The sequence below is a fragment of the Protopterus annectens genome, chromosome 4.part0, assembly GCF_019279795.1.
Source record: "Protopterus annectens isolate FY-2018-M chromosome 4.part0, PAN1.0, whole genome shotgun sequence".
NCBI classification, from domain to species: Eukaryota; Metazoa; Chordata; order Ceratodontiformes; family Protopteridae; genus Protopterus; species Protopterus annectens.
This window is the reverse complement of record NC_056733.1, coordinates 215,951,915-215,972,830: the sequence shown is the minus strand read 5'-3', so window position 1 is coordinate 215,972,830 and position 20,916 is coordinate 215,951,915. Positions and strand designations below refer to the sequence as shown.

General features: G+C 40.3%; 1 protein-coding gene across 1 annotated transcript in view; it reads left to right on the top strand.

Moving 5' to 3' along the window:
• Window positions 1-20,916, top strand: part of ASPSCR1 (ASPSCR1 tether for SLC2A4, UBX domain containing) — a 4,162,292-nt gene that overhangs the window by 3,826,688 nt on the left and 314,688 nt on the right. Inside the window, exon 15 of the mRNA XM_044068220.1 lies at window positions 12,959-13,164. Coding sequence (XP_043924155.1) covers window positions 12,959-13,164 — 206 coding nt within the window. The remainder of the gene's footprint in view (window positions 1-12,958; window positions 13,165-20,916) is intronic.

The window sequence follows — 20,916 nt, the reverse complement described above, 5'->3', positions numbered from 1 at the left end:
GTCCAATATTCGGATCCAGTTCCCATGGGTCTTAACCCTTTCAGTGCACCTCAGTTATATCTGACAGTCCAAGGGACTTTGGCTTCAGCTACGTTCTTTACTCTTTCAACTTCAATGTTATCTGATTGAGACGAGTCCCAGAACCGAAGCATCATTGTCTGAGCAGTGGCAGTGGAGTTGACATCAAAGTTTTCAGAGAAGTGCCCCCCCCCCCCCCCCTGTGCCTTGGAGCTTGACAGCTTGAGTCCAAGGTTCTCCTTTGAGCTGATCTCCATTGGAGCAGGGAAGCGTCCCAAGTCAGTTGACAGAGGATTTAATTATTCAGCCCCATTTGTATCATTGGCTTGTAAGGCTGTGGAAAGGGCCTTTGCTGGTCCAAGAAGGCAGGTGCATGCACCTATTTCAGATCTGTCCTGAAACCTAGTGGAACCTGTTCGTTATGCCTGTCATTTGGGTCAACAGGGACAGGTAGAACCCATAGGCTTCAAAACAGCTCGACACTCAAGCTCCAAATTTGAATCCAATCGGTCTCCACCAAAACCCCAGAGACATGTTCCAAGGAAATAGACAAGCAAACAGAAGCACATAGACTCCTTTCTTGAGTCATTCACTAAGGAAACTGATTTACATGAGGGAGAACCATCCCTCCAGATCCATCTGGAAGAGCTCACATTTGGGGACATCCTGGAATTGATGAAGCAGGAGGGGGGATGGTCTACCGAGACTCATTTTACTGATGAGTATGTGTTCCTCTTAGCTTTTGAGTTTGGTTCATCTGCTGCCTGGGTGGTTCTCCCTTCACTTGCACTTTTAGATCTTATGGTACAGAGGGTGTGGAAGGATTCTAATATTACAGAGCCAGTTCTTAAAAAACTCACCTGAATTCGAGCATTCCCAAAAGATAGGAAGCACTGGTCAAAAGGACCACCATTAGATAACATGGTGGTAGTAACATCCATTAATAAAGAACTTTCAGGGCGCTGAATTACCTTGCTCACTTGACATGTTTCCAGAGTGAGCTGATCAAGCACATGCCCAAGTTTCTTTTGGTTAACTTGTCCTTGGATGTCCAGAAAACAGTTGACAATTAAATGTTTACCCTAAAATATACATCTAATGTAGCCACGCACCTGCTATCCAATGCAAAAGATGGTACAGCTAGAGCAACAGATACAGTCATTACCAGGCATCACCATGTCTATGTGGCTAAGCGATTTCATGGAAAGCTTCAAGGTGTCCTTCAACAATGCTCCTTTCAGTGGTTCAACACTTTTTGGACCCAAAGTTAGAGATGCTTACCAGGAATGAACAAGATGTTAAGACCCTCTCTGCCATAGGAATCTTTTTCTCCACTCCACAAAGATAATATTCCAGGAATCAAAGGGGGTGGTAAGAAAATGTGGTTCTGGAAATCACAGGGTTTTTCACCCATGACACTCCTAGGGATAGACTGTCCCAAGGCAGAGGAGGAGGCAGCCCAAAGGATGTCACACCAGAGGCAGAAGTAGACCACAGAATCAGGGTTTTCGTGTCCCTCTCACTGAGAAACCCTGCCGGCAGCCCTGAAGATTTATCCAGTGGCTGTACTCTGGAGACAGTCCAGCATGCTTAACCTTACACCCACAAGGCTGGCGAATCATTACTTCTGATTCATGGGTGTTAAGAGAAATCACCAAGTACTGTGCCATACCCTTTTGTATATGTCAAAAAAAAAAAAGATTAAGCATCCCGATACTCTACCCAATCATTTGGAATCTGCAGCAACCAAAGTTTCAGTGTTGCTAGAAAGAGTCATCAACAGGTCCCTCCAAACTAGTTATAATCCAAAGACTATTCTAGGTTCTTTTTAATTCCAAAGAAGACAGGGACCTCAGGCCAATATTGGACCTCCGACATCTCAATCAGTTTGTCAGCCAGACAAAATTCCAGATGGTCATGGTACAGTCCATATTACCTTTCTTGAGGAAGGATGATTAAATGTGCTCTGTAGATCTCCAAGATGCCAACTACCATATAAAGATTCAAACCCAATCCAGGAGATTTCTCTGTTTACAACAGACAGCCCATCATTACCATTTCAGAGCACTGTCATTTGGTCTCACCACAGCCCCCGAGGTGTTCACCAAGATTATAGCAGTGGTAGCAGCTCACCTATGACTGCAGGGGATCCAAATCTTCCCATATCGAGCCATCTAGATGATTGGCTCCTAACTGCTACCAGCCTTTTAACATCATCATCAGCACATAGTATATTTCAGTTTTTTCAATATACTTCCTGTAGAGATCTAATGTTACTCAGGTAGGATACTTGTACTCTGTTAGAAAAATATGTATTAGTAATGTGCATGCTTAGTGCATTTGAGGTTTAGAAAGGGTTAACACATTTATTCTGTTCGCACTGCATGAATCTGCACGAGCTACTAGAGACATTCCAATCCTGTTATGTCATAAAAATATGTGCAGCTATGATCTGCTTATGCTTTGGAAAATAACAGGAAAGCATTTGATTTCTGCTAGTATCATGAAAATAATAATAGATGTTTCATTTCTACTAATGTCACGAGACTTAGAGTTATTGATTTTCTGCTTATGCCAAGAGAAAGTTCACAGCTGCAGAAGCTATTGATAATGAAAACAAAGGCTGCTTGAAAGTATAAACCGTAGTCAGCATTACTTGTACCTAAGCTAGAAATGTACCTTGAAATGTAACACACATATATATTAGAACTGCACAATTGAAGAATAGAAAGTTTGTAGTGGGCTAAAAACAAGCCCTAAGGCCAGGTTGTTTTTCTCAAATGTTTTTCATAAATCCAGTCATGTCAGCAGGAAATCCAAGTAACATTTTCTATGTAACACATAGTGAGTTTTAAATCTGAACATGTCAGCAGAAAATCTAAGTAACATTTTCTGTAGAATAATATAGAAAGCTGTGTCTAACTACGTCAACCATAGAAAAGTAACATTTCATAGAACTGTATAAAAGAAACATATGGCTTACTAGTAATTTAGACAAAATCCTGTATCTGCATGTTTTGTCTCCTTGCTGCAAGTAGTAAAGGGTGCCATACTTGAACCTTACGTGAATTGGTCTTTGAAGTTTTTTCCTTTGACATACTCTCATAGGTTTCTGACTAACAGTTCCTCCATCTATGATGATATCCATATCTGAAGAATATGGCTTACCTGTTCCTTCCCTTGCCTCAGATAGACCCACTAATGGCTGTTGTATCTCTTTTTCACTGTACCCGGTATGTATGAACCTTTCCTTCATGTTCTTGATCTCTTCCTCATACTTAGTTTGATTAGCTGTGAGTCTTGATGCTCTCAGACCTTGGCCTCTTACAGTGTTCTTAAATATATTAAATTACCAACATGGGGACTCTATGCTCCACACCAGAAGTATATCCCTCATTGGTAAGATCAGACCATAAATTAATTTCACTGGATGTCCACATCTCGACCCCACCCCCAGCCCAGAAAACCACAGTGAAAAACTTCTCAAAAGCGAACTTCTCACTTCTCAAAACCGAAGTGGAATCCTTCAAGGCCCCAGGGCCAGTGGAAACTACGGCCCAAACTGCAGAATCCTATATAAACGCATTCTACGGACATCTCCAGGAATGCATGGATCATGCTATCCCAAACAAAACCAAGACCCAATCATCCAAAGGCAGGCGTCCAGTCTGGTGGACCCCTGCCATAAATAAACTGTACAACAGAAGGAGGAAGCTACTACATGATAGAGCAAAATCCCTAATAGGGAAGGCATCTCTGATCAGTACTAGCAAAAATTACGATCCCTCATAAAATCCTCCAAGGCCAGCTTCGAGAGAAACATTGCACAGGACACCAAAGACAATCATAAGGCTTTTTTCAGTTATGTTAGAAACCTGGGATGCAACTCCCAGACTTGTTCTGAGTTGATTCTAAACGACAAAAAATACACTGAACCCACAGACATTGGCAATATCCTGGCAGACAGGTTCAGTGCAAACTTCTCCACCCCCTCCCCCCCAAAAGAGCAAGTATCTATCCCAGCAGAGGGCTGCCTCCCAAACATCTCTGATGCTCAGGTGAAGACTGCCCTCCCCAAAGCAAAAAACACTGCTTCCATGAGACCAGATGGCGTCCCAGGTTGCGTCCTACATGAACTCCAAGAGGAACTAATCCCTCAAATAAAACAGCTATACAATCTCAGCTTCACTACAGGATATGTGCCCACAGAATGGCGTACAGCAACAGTGCTCCCACTCCACAAAGGTGGAGCCTCTATGGACCCTGGAAACTATTGCCCCATAAACCTGACTAGCTTAGTTTGCAAGGCTATGGAGAGGATCATCATGGAGCTCATAAACAAAGACATTGGGGACCTGCAGACACTAGATCCTACCCAGTTCGGCTTTGTCAAGGGCAGATCCTGCCTTTTGAACCTGGTTGACTTCTTCGAAACAGTCACCAAAGCCATAGATGAAGGGAAGGTAGTCCACACAACCTATCTGGACCTTGCAAAGGCATTTGACACAATACCCCACTCGGGCATCATAGATAAGCTATCCAGCTTAAATATAAACCCCTATGTCACAAGATGGGTCACAAACTGGCTCAAAGACAGAACCCACAGAGTGAGACTTGCTGGAGCCATGTCAGACTCGAAACCGGTCACAAGTGGCATCCCACAGGGTTCTGTCCTGGGACCACTCTTGTTCGGTATATACTTTTCCGAGGTACAGGCAAACGTGGGAGGACTATGGCTCACCAAGTTCACAGACGACTGCAAACTGGGCGCCATAATCAACTCTCCAGCTGACACAAACATCCTTCACAAAAGTCTCACAGAGACAGATAACTGGTGCCAGTGCCATGGTTTAAAGCTAAATGCCAAAAAATGTATAGTCATACCCTTTGGCAAAAACAATGTGCCCACAAATTACCACATAGGCGGAAACCCATTAAGTACAGAGAAAGTTATTAGGGATCTGGGGACCCAAGTTGATAGCAATCTCTCCTTTGAAAACCACATTGCCAAAGTGGTTAGAAAGACCTTCTACATAGCCCACCTCATCGCGAAGGGTTTCACATCTAGATCAAGAGAGGTAATCGTGCCCCTTTATTCATCCCTCATCAGGCCCATCATAGAATACAATGCCCCTTTTGGGATGTACCTTACCCGACACCTGCAGCAATTAGAAAGACCCCAAAAGTATCTCACCAAGAGGATCAAGGGTCTCATACAGATGCCATATGCTGCTCAGTTAAAAAAACTCCAGCTCTACTTAGTTGCATACCGCCTACTTCGAGGCGATCTATGCATGACATACAAAGCTATGTCAAATCCAGAATTAATGGACATGCTCCACCTCAGTAAATCTAAATCCCTTAGAGCCACACGCTTGAGGGACTTGAACGTCAGCACAGAAATAAATAGAACTTGCTGGAGGGACAGGTTCATAACCCAGAGGCTCCCTTCGCTCTGGAATAGAATTCCAGTTCATGTGAGGCAGAGCACCTCACTGAATCTCTTCAAGAAGAATCTCGATAGGTGGATGGGGGATCGTAGGTTTGTCCCAGGGATTACTCCCGTGTCACTATTAGACAGAGGCACAGTAAACTAAACCTTAAAAAGGGCACAGTATACTCAAATCAAGGGGTGGCGTAAGCCATACAGAATTGGGCTAGGCTTATAATTGCCTCAGGGCAGATAGCCTAGTATAAACCTATGAACCTATATGTCTCGGGTGCATGCTCTGTCTATGGACATAGCTATTCCTATAACATTCTTTCCTATAGATTTCAGTTTCCAGAACACCTCTATCTTTTTGAAGTATCCTGACATCCAAATATTCTATAACGTCATAGGAATGCTTCATTGAAAATTTAAGGAAGCTGGTACTATTATTTATTTTGTGGAAGAATGATAGAAATGAGGCTACATCACCACCCCATAAAATAGAGAGAGCATTCACAAATCTCCTGTAGAACTTCAGATGCCTTCCCATCTCAGTGAGTAGGAATTCTTTCTCCCACATAGCCATAACAATGTTTGCGTAGCCATTTGCACGTGAAGTGCCCATGGCCACACCATCCTTTTGTCTATATAAATTTCCTTCAAACAAAAATATATTGTTCTCTAATATCAATTCAGTTCAGTAAGCAGTATGTTAATATACAATTCATTATTTGAATGCTTACAGTGTCGAGTTATTAGCCAAGAGCTATTCAAGTACTTCATAGTAGACAAACCTGTTCTACCCATCATACAAGGACTCCCCAAAATACATAAACATCCCAGACTGCCCCCCATGAGACCCACTGTATCAGAGAGGGGCTGGTGTACTGAACCTTCGTCCATTTTTGTGGAGCACCACCTTAAAACTGTGTTGAAAAAGAATGTATATATATTAATTGATACAAAGCAGTTTTTAAAAGATCTGTATGCAATTTTGTAAGAGTATAGCTGTGGAGGATAGATGGTTCATGATTACGTTGGATGTGAAATCTCTATTCACAGTCATCCCTAATAGTAAAGGTGTTGAGCTCTTCAAACAGTATTTAATGGAAGATGAAACATGATGTGCAAGTTATTGATTTATTATCACTGTTGATGGAACTGATATTAGAGAACAATAGCTTTTTGTTTGAAGGAAATTTATATAGACAAAAGGATGGCGTGGCCATGGGCACTTCATGTGCAAATGGCTACGCAAATATTGTTATGGCTATGTGGGAGAAAGAATTCCTACTCACTGAGATGGGAAGGCATCTGAAGTTCTACAGGAGATTTGTGAATGATCTCTTTATTTTATGGAAAGGTGATGTAGCCTCATTTCTATCATTCTTCCACAAAATAAATAATAGTACCAGCTTCTTTAAATTTTCAATGAAGCATTCGTATGATGTTTTAGAATATCTGGATGTCAGGATACTTCAAAAAGATAGAGGTGTTCTGGAAACTGAAATCTATAGGAAAGAATATTATAGGAATAGCTATCTCCATAGACAGAGCATGCACCTGAGGCATATATTTAAGAACACACTGTAAGAGGCCAAGGTCTGAGAGCATCAAGACTCACAGCTAATCAAACTAAGTATGAGGAAGAGATCAAGAACATGAAGGAAAGGTTCATACATACAGGGTACAGTGAAAAAGAGATACAAGAGTCATTAGTGGGTCTATCTGAAGCAAGGGAGGGAACAGGTAAGCCATATTTTTCAGATATGGATACCATCATAGATGGAGGAACTGTTAGTCAGAAACCTATGAGAGTACATGTATCCTACTTGAGTAACATTAGATCTCTACAGGAAGTATATAAAAAAAACTGGAATATACTATGTGTTGATGATAATGTTAAAAGGCTGGTAGGTGAGACCCCGAGATTTGCTTTTAAGAATAAAAAAATCTATAAAAAGATTATTATGTGGACCACAACCCATGGAAACAAGAAGAGAAAATGCAGTCAGATATGGAACCTTCCCCTGTAATAAATGTAATTACTGCACCTTTATTGACACTGGAAGTAGATTTGTACATTCAGATCTAAAGAAGGAGTTTACCTTCAGAATGTTAGCTAAGTGTGACAGCATGAATATTATATACTTGGCACACTGCACAGTCTGTCCTGCCTTCGACATTGGAATGACAACACGAAGGCTGAGAGACCGGATGAGGGAGCATATATATGATATCACCAGAGGAATAGAACAAATGCCTTAGCCAGGTATGTGAGGGACCATGTTGAGACACGCACATTTTTATTTTTAGTAATAGATAAAGTTTATACCAACAATAGAGGTGGAGATGTTAGGAACAGAGTAGAAACTAGGGAACTAGAATGGATTATAAGGCTACGAGCTAACATTGGGGTAGGCCTGAATGACAAAATTAATATTAAACCCATTCTTTTAAACAGAGATTTAAAGAAATAGTAGGGAGTACCCCCCCCCCTCGACCTTTTATATTTTTTTATACTTTAATATTGTATGTATTAAGTTGTATGATGTGATATGCTGTTTCTGTTGTCAACTGTTTTTAATTTTAAGCTTTTAAAATTTTTCACACTAGGTATAAAACTTTTTATACTAGGTATATGGTTTTAAGGATTAATTGGGTAGTTGATGGCAATGATACGCTTGGTATAAATGCTGTTTTTTACTGTTGTTTGATTGTCTGATGAAGTGGCTGGTGCCACGAAAGCACTTCTCTTTTACTAATAAAGCTGTTATTCTACATAGCCATGGCTTCTACCTCCTACTTTGTTTCTTACTGTTCATTTCATTGTTGTTGGAGGTAACTCTTGCCAGCACCATTTGGTTTTTACTGCTGATAAAGTGGAGTCTTTTTGTCCAGTGGTGACAGAGTTTTCATCCACTGCATGCCAGAATCCATCTCACTCAAGTTTGCAGAAACCATATAACATGGTGGATGATCTTCCCCTTCTATTGCAGAAGGGAGACTGTTCTGTTCACCAAACCCTCAGGCCACAATAACCAAGCATGTTTCCCCTTCTATGGGTGGCATTTCAGAGAGAAAAGTGTACAAGGAATATGGTCGCCTCCAGAGGCCAAACTGCATGTCAGTATCTTGGAGATGAGTAGTCCTGCATTTTCAGGCTTTCTAGGACTTCCTACCCAGGGGTGTGATTTCCATCCAAATGGACAATGTCACTGGTATGGTACATCAACAAACAAGGGGGAATGCGATCGTATTCACTTTCTCGGGAGGCCATGTGAGTCTGGCAGTGGATGATGTCTTCCCAGCTGTTTCTGGTAGCAAAGCACATTCACAGGACTTCGAATGTACTCGTGGAGGAGCTGAGCAGGTCTGTCCTATTACCTTATGAGTGGTCTCTCAACCAAACAATGGCAATGGAAATTTTAAGCCGCTGGGGCCAACCTTGCTGCAACCTTTTTGTCTGATACATAAATGACAAGTGCAGCTGTTACTTTGCCCTCATCCCTCCACAGGGATAGTCACACAGAGATGATGTAGTAAACACTTTGCCCCTGGGCCTCCTTTATGCATCCTCACCAATACCTCTCTTGATAAAATTCATACAGAAATCCGCAAGGTGCAAGACTAAGGTAATCCTCATTGCCCCATTCTGGCCCCGATAGGTTTGGGTGACCTTCGTTTGGTCTGATTTACTGCACCTGCCCTGGGTGTTTAATCCCATTCTAGATCTGAGTCACCTGTCCAGGATGTCCCTACTGGATCTACAAGCCTTAAAGCTAATCACATAGTTTCTCCAATTGTAATGAGAGCCAGAGATGCTAGACTGTCTTCTCCAGTAGTTTATATAATTTCTTCTTCTCAGAAGCTATCAACCAAAAAGACTTGTAAAGGTAAATTGAGAAAATTTTCTCTTTGGGCATTATCAAAATGGACTGCACCTTTTTTCTCCTCCCCTCCTGTCAGTATTGGAGTTTCTTACAGAACATTTTTGACAAGGTTCCAGTTTTTCTACAATTAAAGTTCAAATGGCTGCTGTTTCTAATTTTCACGAAGGCCATGACTCTTCTGTTGTTTCTCTTCGAATATCTAAAGCTTTTCTTAAAGGAACTTTGTATTTGAGGCCCCCAATTCAAGACCCAGTTTCTCTATGCGACATTACAATTTTATATCAGTCATTAACTCAGAAACCCTTTGAACCAGTAACATTGGCTAACCTTAAGTATCTTTCTTGGAAAATTGTTTTCCTGATTGCCATTACATCAACTAAACACATTTCTGAATTACAAGCATTCTCATGCAAGCTACCTTTTCTTTTTTTCCTCAGTGTGTCATTGAGAAGAAATTCTACTTTTTTTCCAAAAGTCTCACCTGAAGCAAATTTGAATCAGTCCATTGACTTTCCAGTCTTTTTTTCTCCAGTTACTGTAACAAAGGAGAACATTATGCTGCATATGTAAGATGTTCACAGATCAGATTCTACTTACACTGTCCCAAATATATTAAAAAAAAATCATATCAACTATTTGTATCCTTCTCCAAATCAAAGTTGGGAAACATGTTAAAGGTTATACTTTCAAAAGTGGATATCAAACTGCATTTCTTTTGTATTTAAAACTCTAGGTTTGTCTCTACCCTCCAAACCAAAAGCTCATTCCACTGGAGCAGTCGCTACCTCTGCAGCATTCATGAAAAGAATACCTGTTGATGACATTTTTGCAGCAGCAACTTGATCAATGATTCATACATTCATATCTCATTACAAACTGAATTTGCAATTTAGAGCTCACTTATCCTTTTTCTTTACCATTCTCAGTAATGTACTTGCTTGACATCACCCAGGTCACTATAGCAACTTGGAAATCTATCCAAATGCTGACTCATATGAAAATTGGATACAAAAGTTATACGCTTACCATAATGATACGTCTGTGTTGGCTCACTTTTGTGTGGTTCATCATCCTTCCCACCTTCCAAATTGCCATCAGCAAACTTCTGGTGCTTGGACAGTCTTCGACCAAGACACTGTCTGCCTCAGATCATTTTTCCAGATTGGCATAAGTTATTTTTAATTCCATATGAATTTTTATTCTTATCAGGATATTTTTCTCTATGGTTTGAAACAGTCAGCAAACTTGATTTGGGGTATTTTTAGTAATAGGAGGGAATTTTGTAGTAAGGGAAGAGTCGGTGTCTCGCTCCAAAGACCTGGAAGAGAGCGCCAAGGTCAAATCCAGTCAGATCCCACATCCCAAACCTATCAAAAATGAGAACACAGATCTATCTTCTAGTAAGTATATTCATTTTTCCTAACATAGGCAAGATATTGAGAATCAGAAAGTTTAGTCTTTGTTTTGGGAATGCTAACTACCCAGTCAACAGTGGATCCATGTTTCTTACCAGGTGATAGTATTAGATATGGCTGAGTAATTTGATAATTAGAGAAGCTTGTAGCCAAATTTCAGTTGGATGAGGGATGTCTGATTACAAATGACAGCCATTGTAATCTGCATGAAGATTGCAATGGTATTTTCTGCTGTGTTGTCCAGAGGTAAATCTAGTTATTCTGTTACAGGCTTTGGTTAGTTTATATAGATGGATGGGTTGTAGCCCAGTAAGTATGTGAGCAGATTTAAAGAACAAGTGTAATTGGTACTTGGTGGATTTGGCTTTTCTGGCAGTGAGTCTGCTTAGTTTCTGATTAGTTATAGCATCAGCAGCTTGTTAATCAAATTTTGATTTTTGACAGCATGCGGCCAGGAAATTTTGTTGAGGTAACTTCCTCTGTTGTTTGGTTAAAGGAGGTTATATTAAGGTAATTACCATTTTGATTAGAGGAGTGATTGGTTTCCACTGAGTTAAAGGAGATGGCATCATCTTGATGTGGATGTGTAGGTATAATGGTCATTGATATTATTTTACTTGCATCAAAGTTAGCCATAGCTGTAGTGTATGGATGCTAGATCATAGTTTGGAATTGAGTTGATGGTCACATAAGGTAGGATAAAGGTTAGGTCATCATCATAATGGATCAGTTTTGCATTTTTGCAGTGAGTAAGCAGAAGTTGTAAACAGCAATGAACCCAACAATGACCCTTGAGGAGCAACTGCATTTAGTGGCAAAGAAGAGGTTAATTGCTTCATTCTATATATGTGACTGTGATGCATTATGTCTAGTTAATCATTACACAATTGTGTGGCACTTGCAGTAACACCATAACCAGTGAAGTTCACCGTAAGCTTTATTTGACATATGCAATGAGAAGTTTATCCTTGCATGACATCAAAAAGGCTGTGCTGGATACATAATTTAGCCTGAACCAGTTTTGAGTGTTTAAGATTACACTGTAATTTTATTTTGTGCTGCTGTAGCTGAGAATGAACATTTTTTTAGGATGTTGTGATAAAGGAAACAGTAGGACAGTCGGTTAATATAGCAATAACCCATGCCTGGGTGTGGGTAATGCTGGATTTACCCATGGTTGGTGTGGTTTGGTCATGAGAGTGAAGCCCGAGTGGCCAAACAAAGGCAACCGTGGGTAAATCCAGCATTTACCCACACCCAGCGTGGGTTATTGCTATTATACAATGACATTTAAGAAAAAAATACTTACTTTTCTTAAATAATGGCATTGTATAATGCCTCCTTGCTGCCCTTCTGCACCTGTCTGGTATTCTGCGGCAGTTCTGATGTACTGCGCATGCTTATGCTTTCGCACTGCATCAGAGCTGTGGGTGGAAGCAACGGAGAAAGAAAGATCTCCGTTGCTATTTACAAAGTGTCTCGCTATGTTAAAGGAGTTTAACATAGCGAGACAGCTTTAAAAAAAGCAACGGAGAAAGGAAGATCTCTGTTACTTTTTTTAAAGCTGTCTCGCTATGTTAAACTCCTTTAACATAGTGAGACAGTGTTGAAACAGCAACAGAGATCTTGCGTTCTCCGTTGCTGTAAAAAAAGACTTGTACTAATGGAAAAAGTCCGGGCGACCGGACCTTTTTCCATTAGTATAAGTCTGATTTACAAAGTGCACGCTGACCAATCAGCGTGCACGTTTTGGAATATTAATGGGGGGGTCGTTGTATAATAGTTATTTAGTGGAACTTAGAATATGGGGGGACATGGTGGTGTTCCCTTCCACCTGGGTCAGACACATGATTATTCAGCAGTTTCACAGACACTACTGGATTCTTAGTAAATTCCCCAATATCTAAACTGGGCATGTGGAGATTTGAGTAACATCATTAATATTTATATTACTATAATATGCTAGCCATAGTTTGTGGGTGTGCGGATTTATCTTTAGAGAGCTCAGCAAACAGTACTCAGTTCTGGCTTATTTTGTAAGTTCAGATTAATCAGTAAATGTGCATCAAGGTTGAATATTTTCTCATGCCATTTCATGAAACCAAGTGACATTCCTACTTTTAACATGTTGACTGCAACAGAGGTGATCTTAAAGCAAGGTGTTTTCTTACTCCTTTGATATGTTTTTATTGCTTTGATAGCCTTATGCCCAGAAGTGATACAACTTCATCCAGTCCATCTACTCCAGAACCAACTTCTTTGATCCCAACTGAAGTGGACACAGTAGTCAAAGAAAGCAGTATGTCATCTGCAGGTGAAGAGTCATCAGATCAGGAAGCTTGCACTGAAGCTCCAAAACCCAAGGTGACAGACCCCAGCAAAGTACCAAAATGGCTAAAACTGCCAGGTAGGTAGGCATATTTTGAGCGTGTGTGATAAACCTGTACAAACCTGTGTATTTATGTATGTGTATGATTTTTTTTTTTTTTAACTTCTGATCTATAGAGTTACCCTTCAATGTCAGTAATCACTTCCAGGTTTTTATTCTGGTAAGCTTGTCTGTGGAATTCAGTAGTTGTGACAGACATCTATAAGCAAAACTCATCCTCAAATTATTCTGATTTACCAGTTCCTTACGATGTAAACATCCCTTCACTAACAGGTTTTATTCTGTTGCATTTCCCTTCGGTGGTGATACATACATCTCAACTTCTTTGGTCAAGAATTCTGGACAAAGCCAAAATTAATTTGGGACAGAGGCCTAAAATCGGGGGTAAATGGTAAATATTACTGTAATTCACTAAAAACGTTAATAGTCAAACAGATTTTGTATCAACATTTTCTGAATAAGACGTGCGACACACTGTCTAGCTTATTGACTGGCTGTAATCCTCCTTGATTTACCAGAAAATCAAAAACTTTGAGGGATAGAAAAAATTATGAGACAATGTCAGTGGCATTTTAGAATATTTTGGACAGCTGAGAGGTATGGTGATATACTTCTTTCCTTTAAACACCTGCAACTTTAATACAGGTCCTGTTTTAGCAGGCAAAAATATTCCCTTGCTCCCCAGTTCTTCCAAGTTGCTGTATATTTTGAGGTGGGCTAAGGTTTTTCAGTTGTCATCTGATTTGTTCTCATTAGTATCAGTGAGCTGGAAGTCAACAAATGCAGCATGTCAAAGTGTGGTTGGCAAATGGCAGTATGGTGAATTACATATTGCTCAGGTATGTTCGATTATCGCAGTAACTGGGTAATGCTGGATTTACCCACGGTTGGTGTGGTTTGGTCACGAGGGCGAAGCCCGAGTGGCCAAACAAAGACAACCATGGGTAAATCCAGCATTACCCACACCCAGAAGTGGCTTATTGCTATTATACAGTGACATTATTTAAGAAAAAAAAATACTTACTTTTCTTAAATAATGGCATTGTATAATGCCTCCTTGCTGCCCTTCCGCAACTGTCTGGTATTCTGCGGCAGTTTTTATGTACTGTGCATGCATATGCTTATGCAGTACAGAGCTGTGGGTGGAAGCAACGGAGAAATCAAGATCTCCGTTGCTTTTTACAAAGTGTTTCGCTATGTTAAAGAAGTTTAACATAGCGCGACAGCTTTAAAAAAAGCAACGGAGAATTTCCGTTGCTTTTTTTAAAGCTGTCTCGCTATGTTAAACCCATTTAACATAGCGAGACAGCTTTAAAAAAAGCAACGGAGAAAGCAAGATCTCCGTTGCTTTTTACAAAGTGTCTCACTATGTTAAAGAAGTTTAACATAGCGAGACAGCTTTAAAAAAAGCAATGGAGAATCTCTGTTGCTTTTTCTAAAACTGTCTCGCTATGTTAAACCCATTTAACATAACGAGACAGCTTTAAAAAAAAGCAACTGAGAAAGGAAAATCTCCGTTACTTTTTTTAAAGCTGTGTCGCTATGTTAAACTCCTTTTAACATAGCGAGACAGTGTCTAAAAAGCAACGGAGATCTTGCGTTCTCCATCGCTGTAAAAAAAGACTTATACTAATGGAAAAAGTCTGGACGACCGGACCTTTTTCCATTAGTATAAGTCTGATTTACAACGTGCACACTGACCAATCAGCGTGCACGTTTTGGAATATTAATGGATGGTTGTTGTATAATGTAGAATTGTCAATAGTAAAGAAAGATACAGCCTTCCCCACAGTTTCCTTTACCTTTATTTTTGATTTAACAACTCACAGACTTGAAAAAATATGTATTTAAGTTACTGCCATTTGCTGAGTCGCACACTCATCAAACACACAGTTATTATGTTGTAATTCAGTAATTTCCACTTTAGTCTTTTTTATCCAAATAATTTATTGAATTGTTTATAAACAAAACAGCAAATACACAATGTTTACCCATTCTAGAATAAAGTATTAGCTTAAGAAAAAAAAATATTTACAATATGTACAAAGGTCTGAAGTAAAATTGCAGTTTACAAGTAAATTAAACAAGTACCATTAGTAGAAATGTTCAGAAAGAGTTGTGAACCATTTGCAGAGTCTCAGGGAGTGATAAGTCTTTTTGACAAATCAGTGTCCATCATATTTTGGATAGTTTTATTTTTACAAGTATGAAACCTTTGCTAACAGCAGTCTATGTTCATCATCCTCACAGTTTCAAGTAGCCTTTTGGTAATGTGGGTTGTATCCTGTGTCGGATACAACAACCAGTTAGCTTCACAAAAGCTCTGGTGTCCTCCCACAACTTCATTCTGACTGCTGATTAGCAGCCCAGAGAAGGGAAATCAGTAACCAGAGTGAAGAAATCTTCAGTACTTTCTTGCCACCTTAAGAGGAAGCAGATCTGAGGTTCTATAGGAGCAGCGGTCTGAAATGAATCTTTATTTCTGGAAGACAAGTCCCCGCATGAGAATTTTTATGCACCAAAATTGATGCCCTTTTAAAAAAATATTTGTATATTATATTTGGTGACCAACAGTTGTATTTCTGTTCTAAGAAACCAAGTATTTTTTCACAATATCTTAGTCAGGGACTGCTGTTTTTAGCTAGGGTCTTATTTTTTTTGTTTAGACTGTTTTTGTGGTAAAGGTGTACTGGTTGTATGAAAGTTTAATGTTTGTGTGTGAATTTAAGGATTGGCAAGTGTGTTTAATGGTCTGAAAATGTTTTTTTAATGTTAGTGCTTTTCTCCACTCCAGACAACTTGCCTGTTATTTTTTCTATCAGAGTACATTGCGAGGCACTGCCTATCTTCTTACAGTATTTTTTGTACTATCCTTAAGGCTTTTGCAAAAATGTGTGTGTGTGTGTGTATGTGTGTGTGTGTGTGTGTGTGTGTGTATTTGCGGGATGCTTGTGAACTCTGACTTAACAGCTTACATTCTGACTGACTCATTCCAGCACATATTACTGACATTCAGACCTCTTCCTTGACTCTGCAGTATAGATATTTACTTCAGTCCTGCTGGCACTTTTTTTGTTGTACCTGAAATGAAGAAACAACACAATAAGGAGCTCTAGCTGTCACCCGGGGCCCTGGCAGTGCCTCAGCTGTTGGTGAGTGAATCCGTATTGGCCAGCCATTGTTCCTCAGACCACTCCTCCTTTCAGCCACCATCTACTTGGGATCATCCACATCATCTTTGACTGTTACAGTGTCCATTGCAGGCTTGGGAATACAGTCTTCTCTGGGTCAGGGAGACTATCTCAGGGATGCTTTTCAGGGGAACCTGGGAAACAGACCTCTTGATATGGCTGAACTGCCATCTCTGAGTATGTCTTCTGTCAAGTTGTTACCTCCGAAGAAAAAACAAAAGGTTAGACATTGTTCATCTGAAGACAGTGGTATCGGTTGGAAAAGATGATTTTCTTACCTTAGCCTGACAGTTATTACAGGCTGTTAATCCTGTTACTTAGAAATCCTTTCCTGCGAACCATGTCAGTAAAGCAATTACTGGGGAATATCTGTCAAACTGCTGCTTCCCCTCCTGTAAATTCTCTATCCCTTATCCCTGAATCTGAGAAAACGGTACTTGCGTATTATCACAACCAGATTTTCACGGTAATACTGGTTGGTTCCTGATCATGAGAAATGTTCATTAATGTTGTTAAAATGTAATATAATGTGTTTTCTTTACCAGTACAGCTTATTTTCCAGACTGCTGTCATTACAATGTGCAAAACATACTGTTGTTCTTTCTTAATGGTGTCTACTGGCACCATGTCACTTCCTGCAAGTCTGCCTGTTGAACTTTCATTCTTTGTGCCAGCAAATGCTGTCAACTGATGGTCATACATTCATCTGCTAATCACTACTGTGTAATTTTTGCCCTGTGACTCTTAAAAACATATTAATTTGCAATTGTTGAAAAATGCCAAACCACATAGAAAGACAAAACCATGCAATGAGCAAAGAAAATTGTCATGGCAGTAATGAAATCACAAATCACTTCAGTAGTATTATATTTTCCCGAACATACTACCATCGCAAAACAGTACAAAATCAGAAGTACCAACTTCTTCCTTGAGAAAGGAACCCGCAAGCTACTGTCAACATAATCCACCCTCTCTTTTTAAAATCATTAGTTATGGCAGTTTCTTATTGTAGTGTTTGTTTTCAAGAATGTCGACACATTTCTGACAAACTATTACTTTACCAAACAGTTAATTCCTGTGTGTCTGTGTTCTTCTGTGAAGGATTCGTTCCTCACGCTCAAAACATTGCATTCATCACTAAGGTGGCATCCCTGACAATTCGTGTGCGTGTCTGCAATGCATGCAAAACAACAAGGATTTATGGCATTTTTCCTGCTCCTACAGCTAATTCATACTTTTGCTAATGCAAAACGGAGTATGACTCGCATCTTCCAGTGTTTCATGCAGTCGTTCCTATTAAAGTACGGACATTTCGCAACTGCAAAAATCTGGTTGCGATAATACGTAAGTACCGAGAAAACTTGTACAACTCCACCTCCTTTGGAGAAATCTTCTTTCACTCAGACTATTTCCAGGATGAATGAGGTATTTTTGTGTGAATAGATGATGTCCCCACAAACTGAGGAAGTGTTGTATGTTACTTTTGGATAATACCCCATTCTACAACCATCACATTTTGCTAGCCTTGGAGGGTGTGTTTACTACTGCCTGTAATAATCCTGACTTTTAACCATGAGTCTCAAAAAATGCAGCTAGGCTGTATAAAGAACATCAAACAAAATACATTTTTATTTTCTCATCTTAGATCAGATATCTACCTCTTCTGCAGCTGGCAGTAGACTATGTCAGTGGCAACCCTTCCCTAGTGGACAGTGAGGGCAAGGTGTTAGACAGATTTGGTAAGAGAATTTTCTATTCTTCCACCTTAGCTTATTGAATTTTTAATTAGCATGCACATATGTGGAATTTTTTTTCTGTTTTGTACAGTTTGATGGAATACTCTGCATCACTTCCTTCAGAGAATAGAATGTGTATGATTTTGCAGGTACTGTGTCTAGGACCACTGCTACTGTTACATTTTTGAGGCGATATGTGTGGGGACTTAACCAGAGGTTTTCTGATGAAGTAAAGCCTGTAATTTTTAATTATGTATTAGATAAGGAGGTTTTGCTTAGCCATTCTGCTACTTGGGTCTTCAGAAAATGTGATGAAGGGAGGGAAGTTAATTCTAGGAGTGTCTCCAATTGTTCAAGCCCTCTCTACAAATTGTTCATGAGGACATGCATCAGGTACTAAAAGAACAAGAAAACCTTCTACTAGAAAATCTTACATTAGCAAGTGGAAAAGATTTTTAATTGGTGCCTAGCCAATAACCATTGTCCTGTCGGGAATTATGTACCACTGTTCTGAAATATTTGGGTGAGTTCCTTTCTTGTAACCCAACTTACTTCTCTGTCAAGATACATCTGGCAGCCGTTTCAGGGTGTCTGGCCATGGATCCTTTCCTTTCCTTCTCTGTTTGTAGTAAAGCAGTTTCTTAATGGAGGTTTACATCTTACGCTTCCTAGAAAACCGGTGGCTCCTTCCTGGGATCTTAACTTTGTCTTGGAAAAGTTAACTATGTCGCCTACCAGCTCATCAGGTGGATTTAAGGCTCATTACATCAAAGACTGCTGTCCTTATAGCTCTGACATCTGTAAAAAGTGTATCTGAGTTGCAAGCTCTCTCATGGTGGGTGAACCCCTATCTGGTTTCCCATAGAGATAGAGTCTCATTAAGAATAAATCCTTTATTTATGCTCAAGTTGTTCCAGAATTTACTGTGAATCAATCTCCCTGTGTTTTATTCAGATCCTAAGAAACAGGGCGAAAGGATTCTGCATACTCTGGGCATGCATGGATATGCTCATTTACTACTTGACAGAGTAAATTCTTATGAAAGTGCTGATCAGCTATTTATTTCTTATAAGGCATCAGATAAGGGACAACCAGTGTCAAAACCAACAACTTCTAGGTGGTTGTCTTTGGCTACTGCCTTTTGTTATACCCACCATGGTAAATCAGATTTAAGCAGTATCAAAGCACATTGTACTAAAGCTTTGGCATCTTTGATGGCATATTGGAAAGAGGCAGACTCCAGATGCATTCTAGTGGCTGAAACACGGTCATCTGTAATACTTTCACAAGGCATTTCAAACTGGATTCCTTTTCTAAGTGTAGGACTACATTTGCTAGGAATACTCACTAGGGGGTTCTTGGATCCTTATCTTTCTTCCTCCAAGTTTGGATAGGCTTTGATATATACTCCTATATCTCAAACGCTACTGCAGCAGTGAGAATGATGAACATAGTACAATTGTGTAAGCTGTACGTACCATAACAATAGAAGTTTGAATTCCTCATTGCTGCAGTAGCTGCACCTACCTACCATCCTTCTGCTGTAGTAGTTGCTCCTATCCTACCATCCCCCTACTTTATATATAGTTAGTTCTTGAGATGTAATCTTTTAGTCAAAATTGGGGAAGCCACCTCAAGCAGTAAACCCGTATCGAGTGATGTACCTCAGGGTTAGGTCTTGGGGCCTCTCTTATTTGGGATATACTTTTCTGAGGTACAGGCCAAAACCAGTGGGCTATGGTGACCAAGTTTGCAGATGACTGCAAGTTGGGAGCTGTCATCAATTCCCCTAGTGATGTGAACATCCTCAAAGAAGGTCTCACCCAAACAAATGACTGGTGCCAGAAACATAGCCTCAAGCTGAATACAAAAAAAATGCATCATCATTCCCTTTGGGGAGAAAGATGTCCCCACAAATTATCACATTAATAACATTCTAAGCACGCAGTCATTCGTGAGGGATTTGGGCACCCAGATTATTAGGCGCCTGACTTTTGACCACCATGTTGTTTCCATTGTAGGGAAAGCTTTCTACATGGCCCACCTTGTAAGTAAGGGTATCTCATCCAGGGACAAGGAGGTCATAACATCCCTGTATTCTTCCCTTATAAGGCCCATTATTGAGTTACAACCCCCCCCCAATTTGGCATGTACTTCGCAAAGCACATGCAGCAGCTGGAGAGACCACAGAGGTTTCTCACCAGGCGAATCCAGGGCCTCAAAAATCTACCATACACAGATAATAGGCTAAAAGCCCAATCCGTCTACTCTATTTCATACAGACTCATCAGAGGTGACCTCTTTCTGGCATACAAGGTGATCTTGGACCCCACCTTGATGGGACTACTGCATATCCGCAAGTCAAACTCCACTCGAGTAACCCACACACGAGGCCTCAACCTGGTTTGTGACATCAATAGGACTTGCTGGCGGGACAGATTTGTGTCCTGGAGACTCCCCCATCTATGGAAGATACTCCCTGTCCATGTCAAGCAGAGTATCTCTGTACCCCTTTTTGGATAACTGGATGGGAAATAGAAAATACTTCCCTGGGATTCCTCCCATGTCCCTGCTGGACAGGGGCATCTGGTGCTGATTTGTCTATGCATGGGCTAAACTCTTGGCTAGGCTTATAAGGGCCTCGGGGCCAATGGCCTAGTAACTTCCTAGGATGAGTATAATTTTCTCTGTCTGCATTGGCATGGAAGTCCGGAAACTTTATCCATTCTGACTGCTGATTTCCCTTCTCTGAGCTGTCCAGTCAGCAGTCGGAGTGAAGGTGTAGGAGGAAGACAAAGCTTTGTGAAGCGTGACGGTTGTTGTATCCAATCCATATAGCTGAA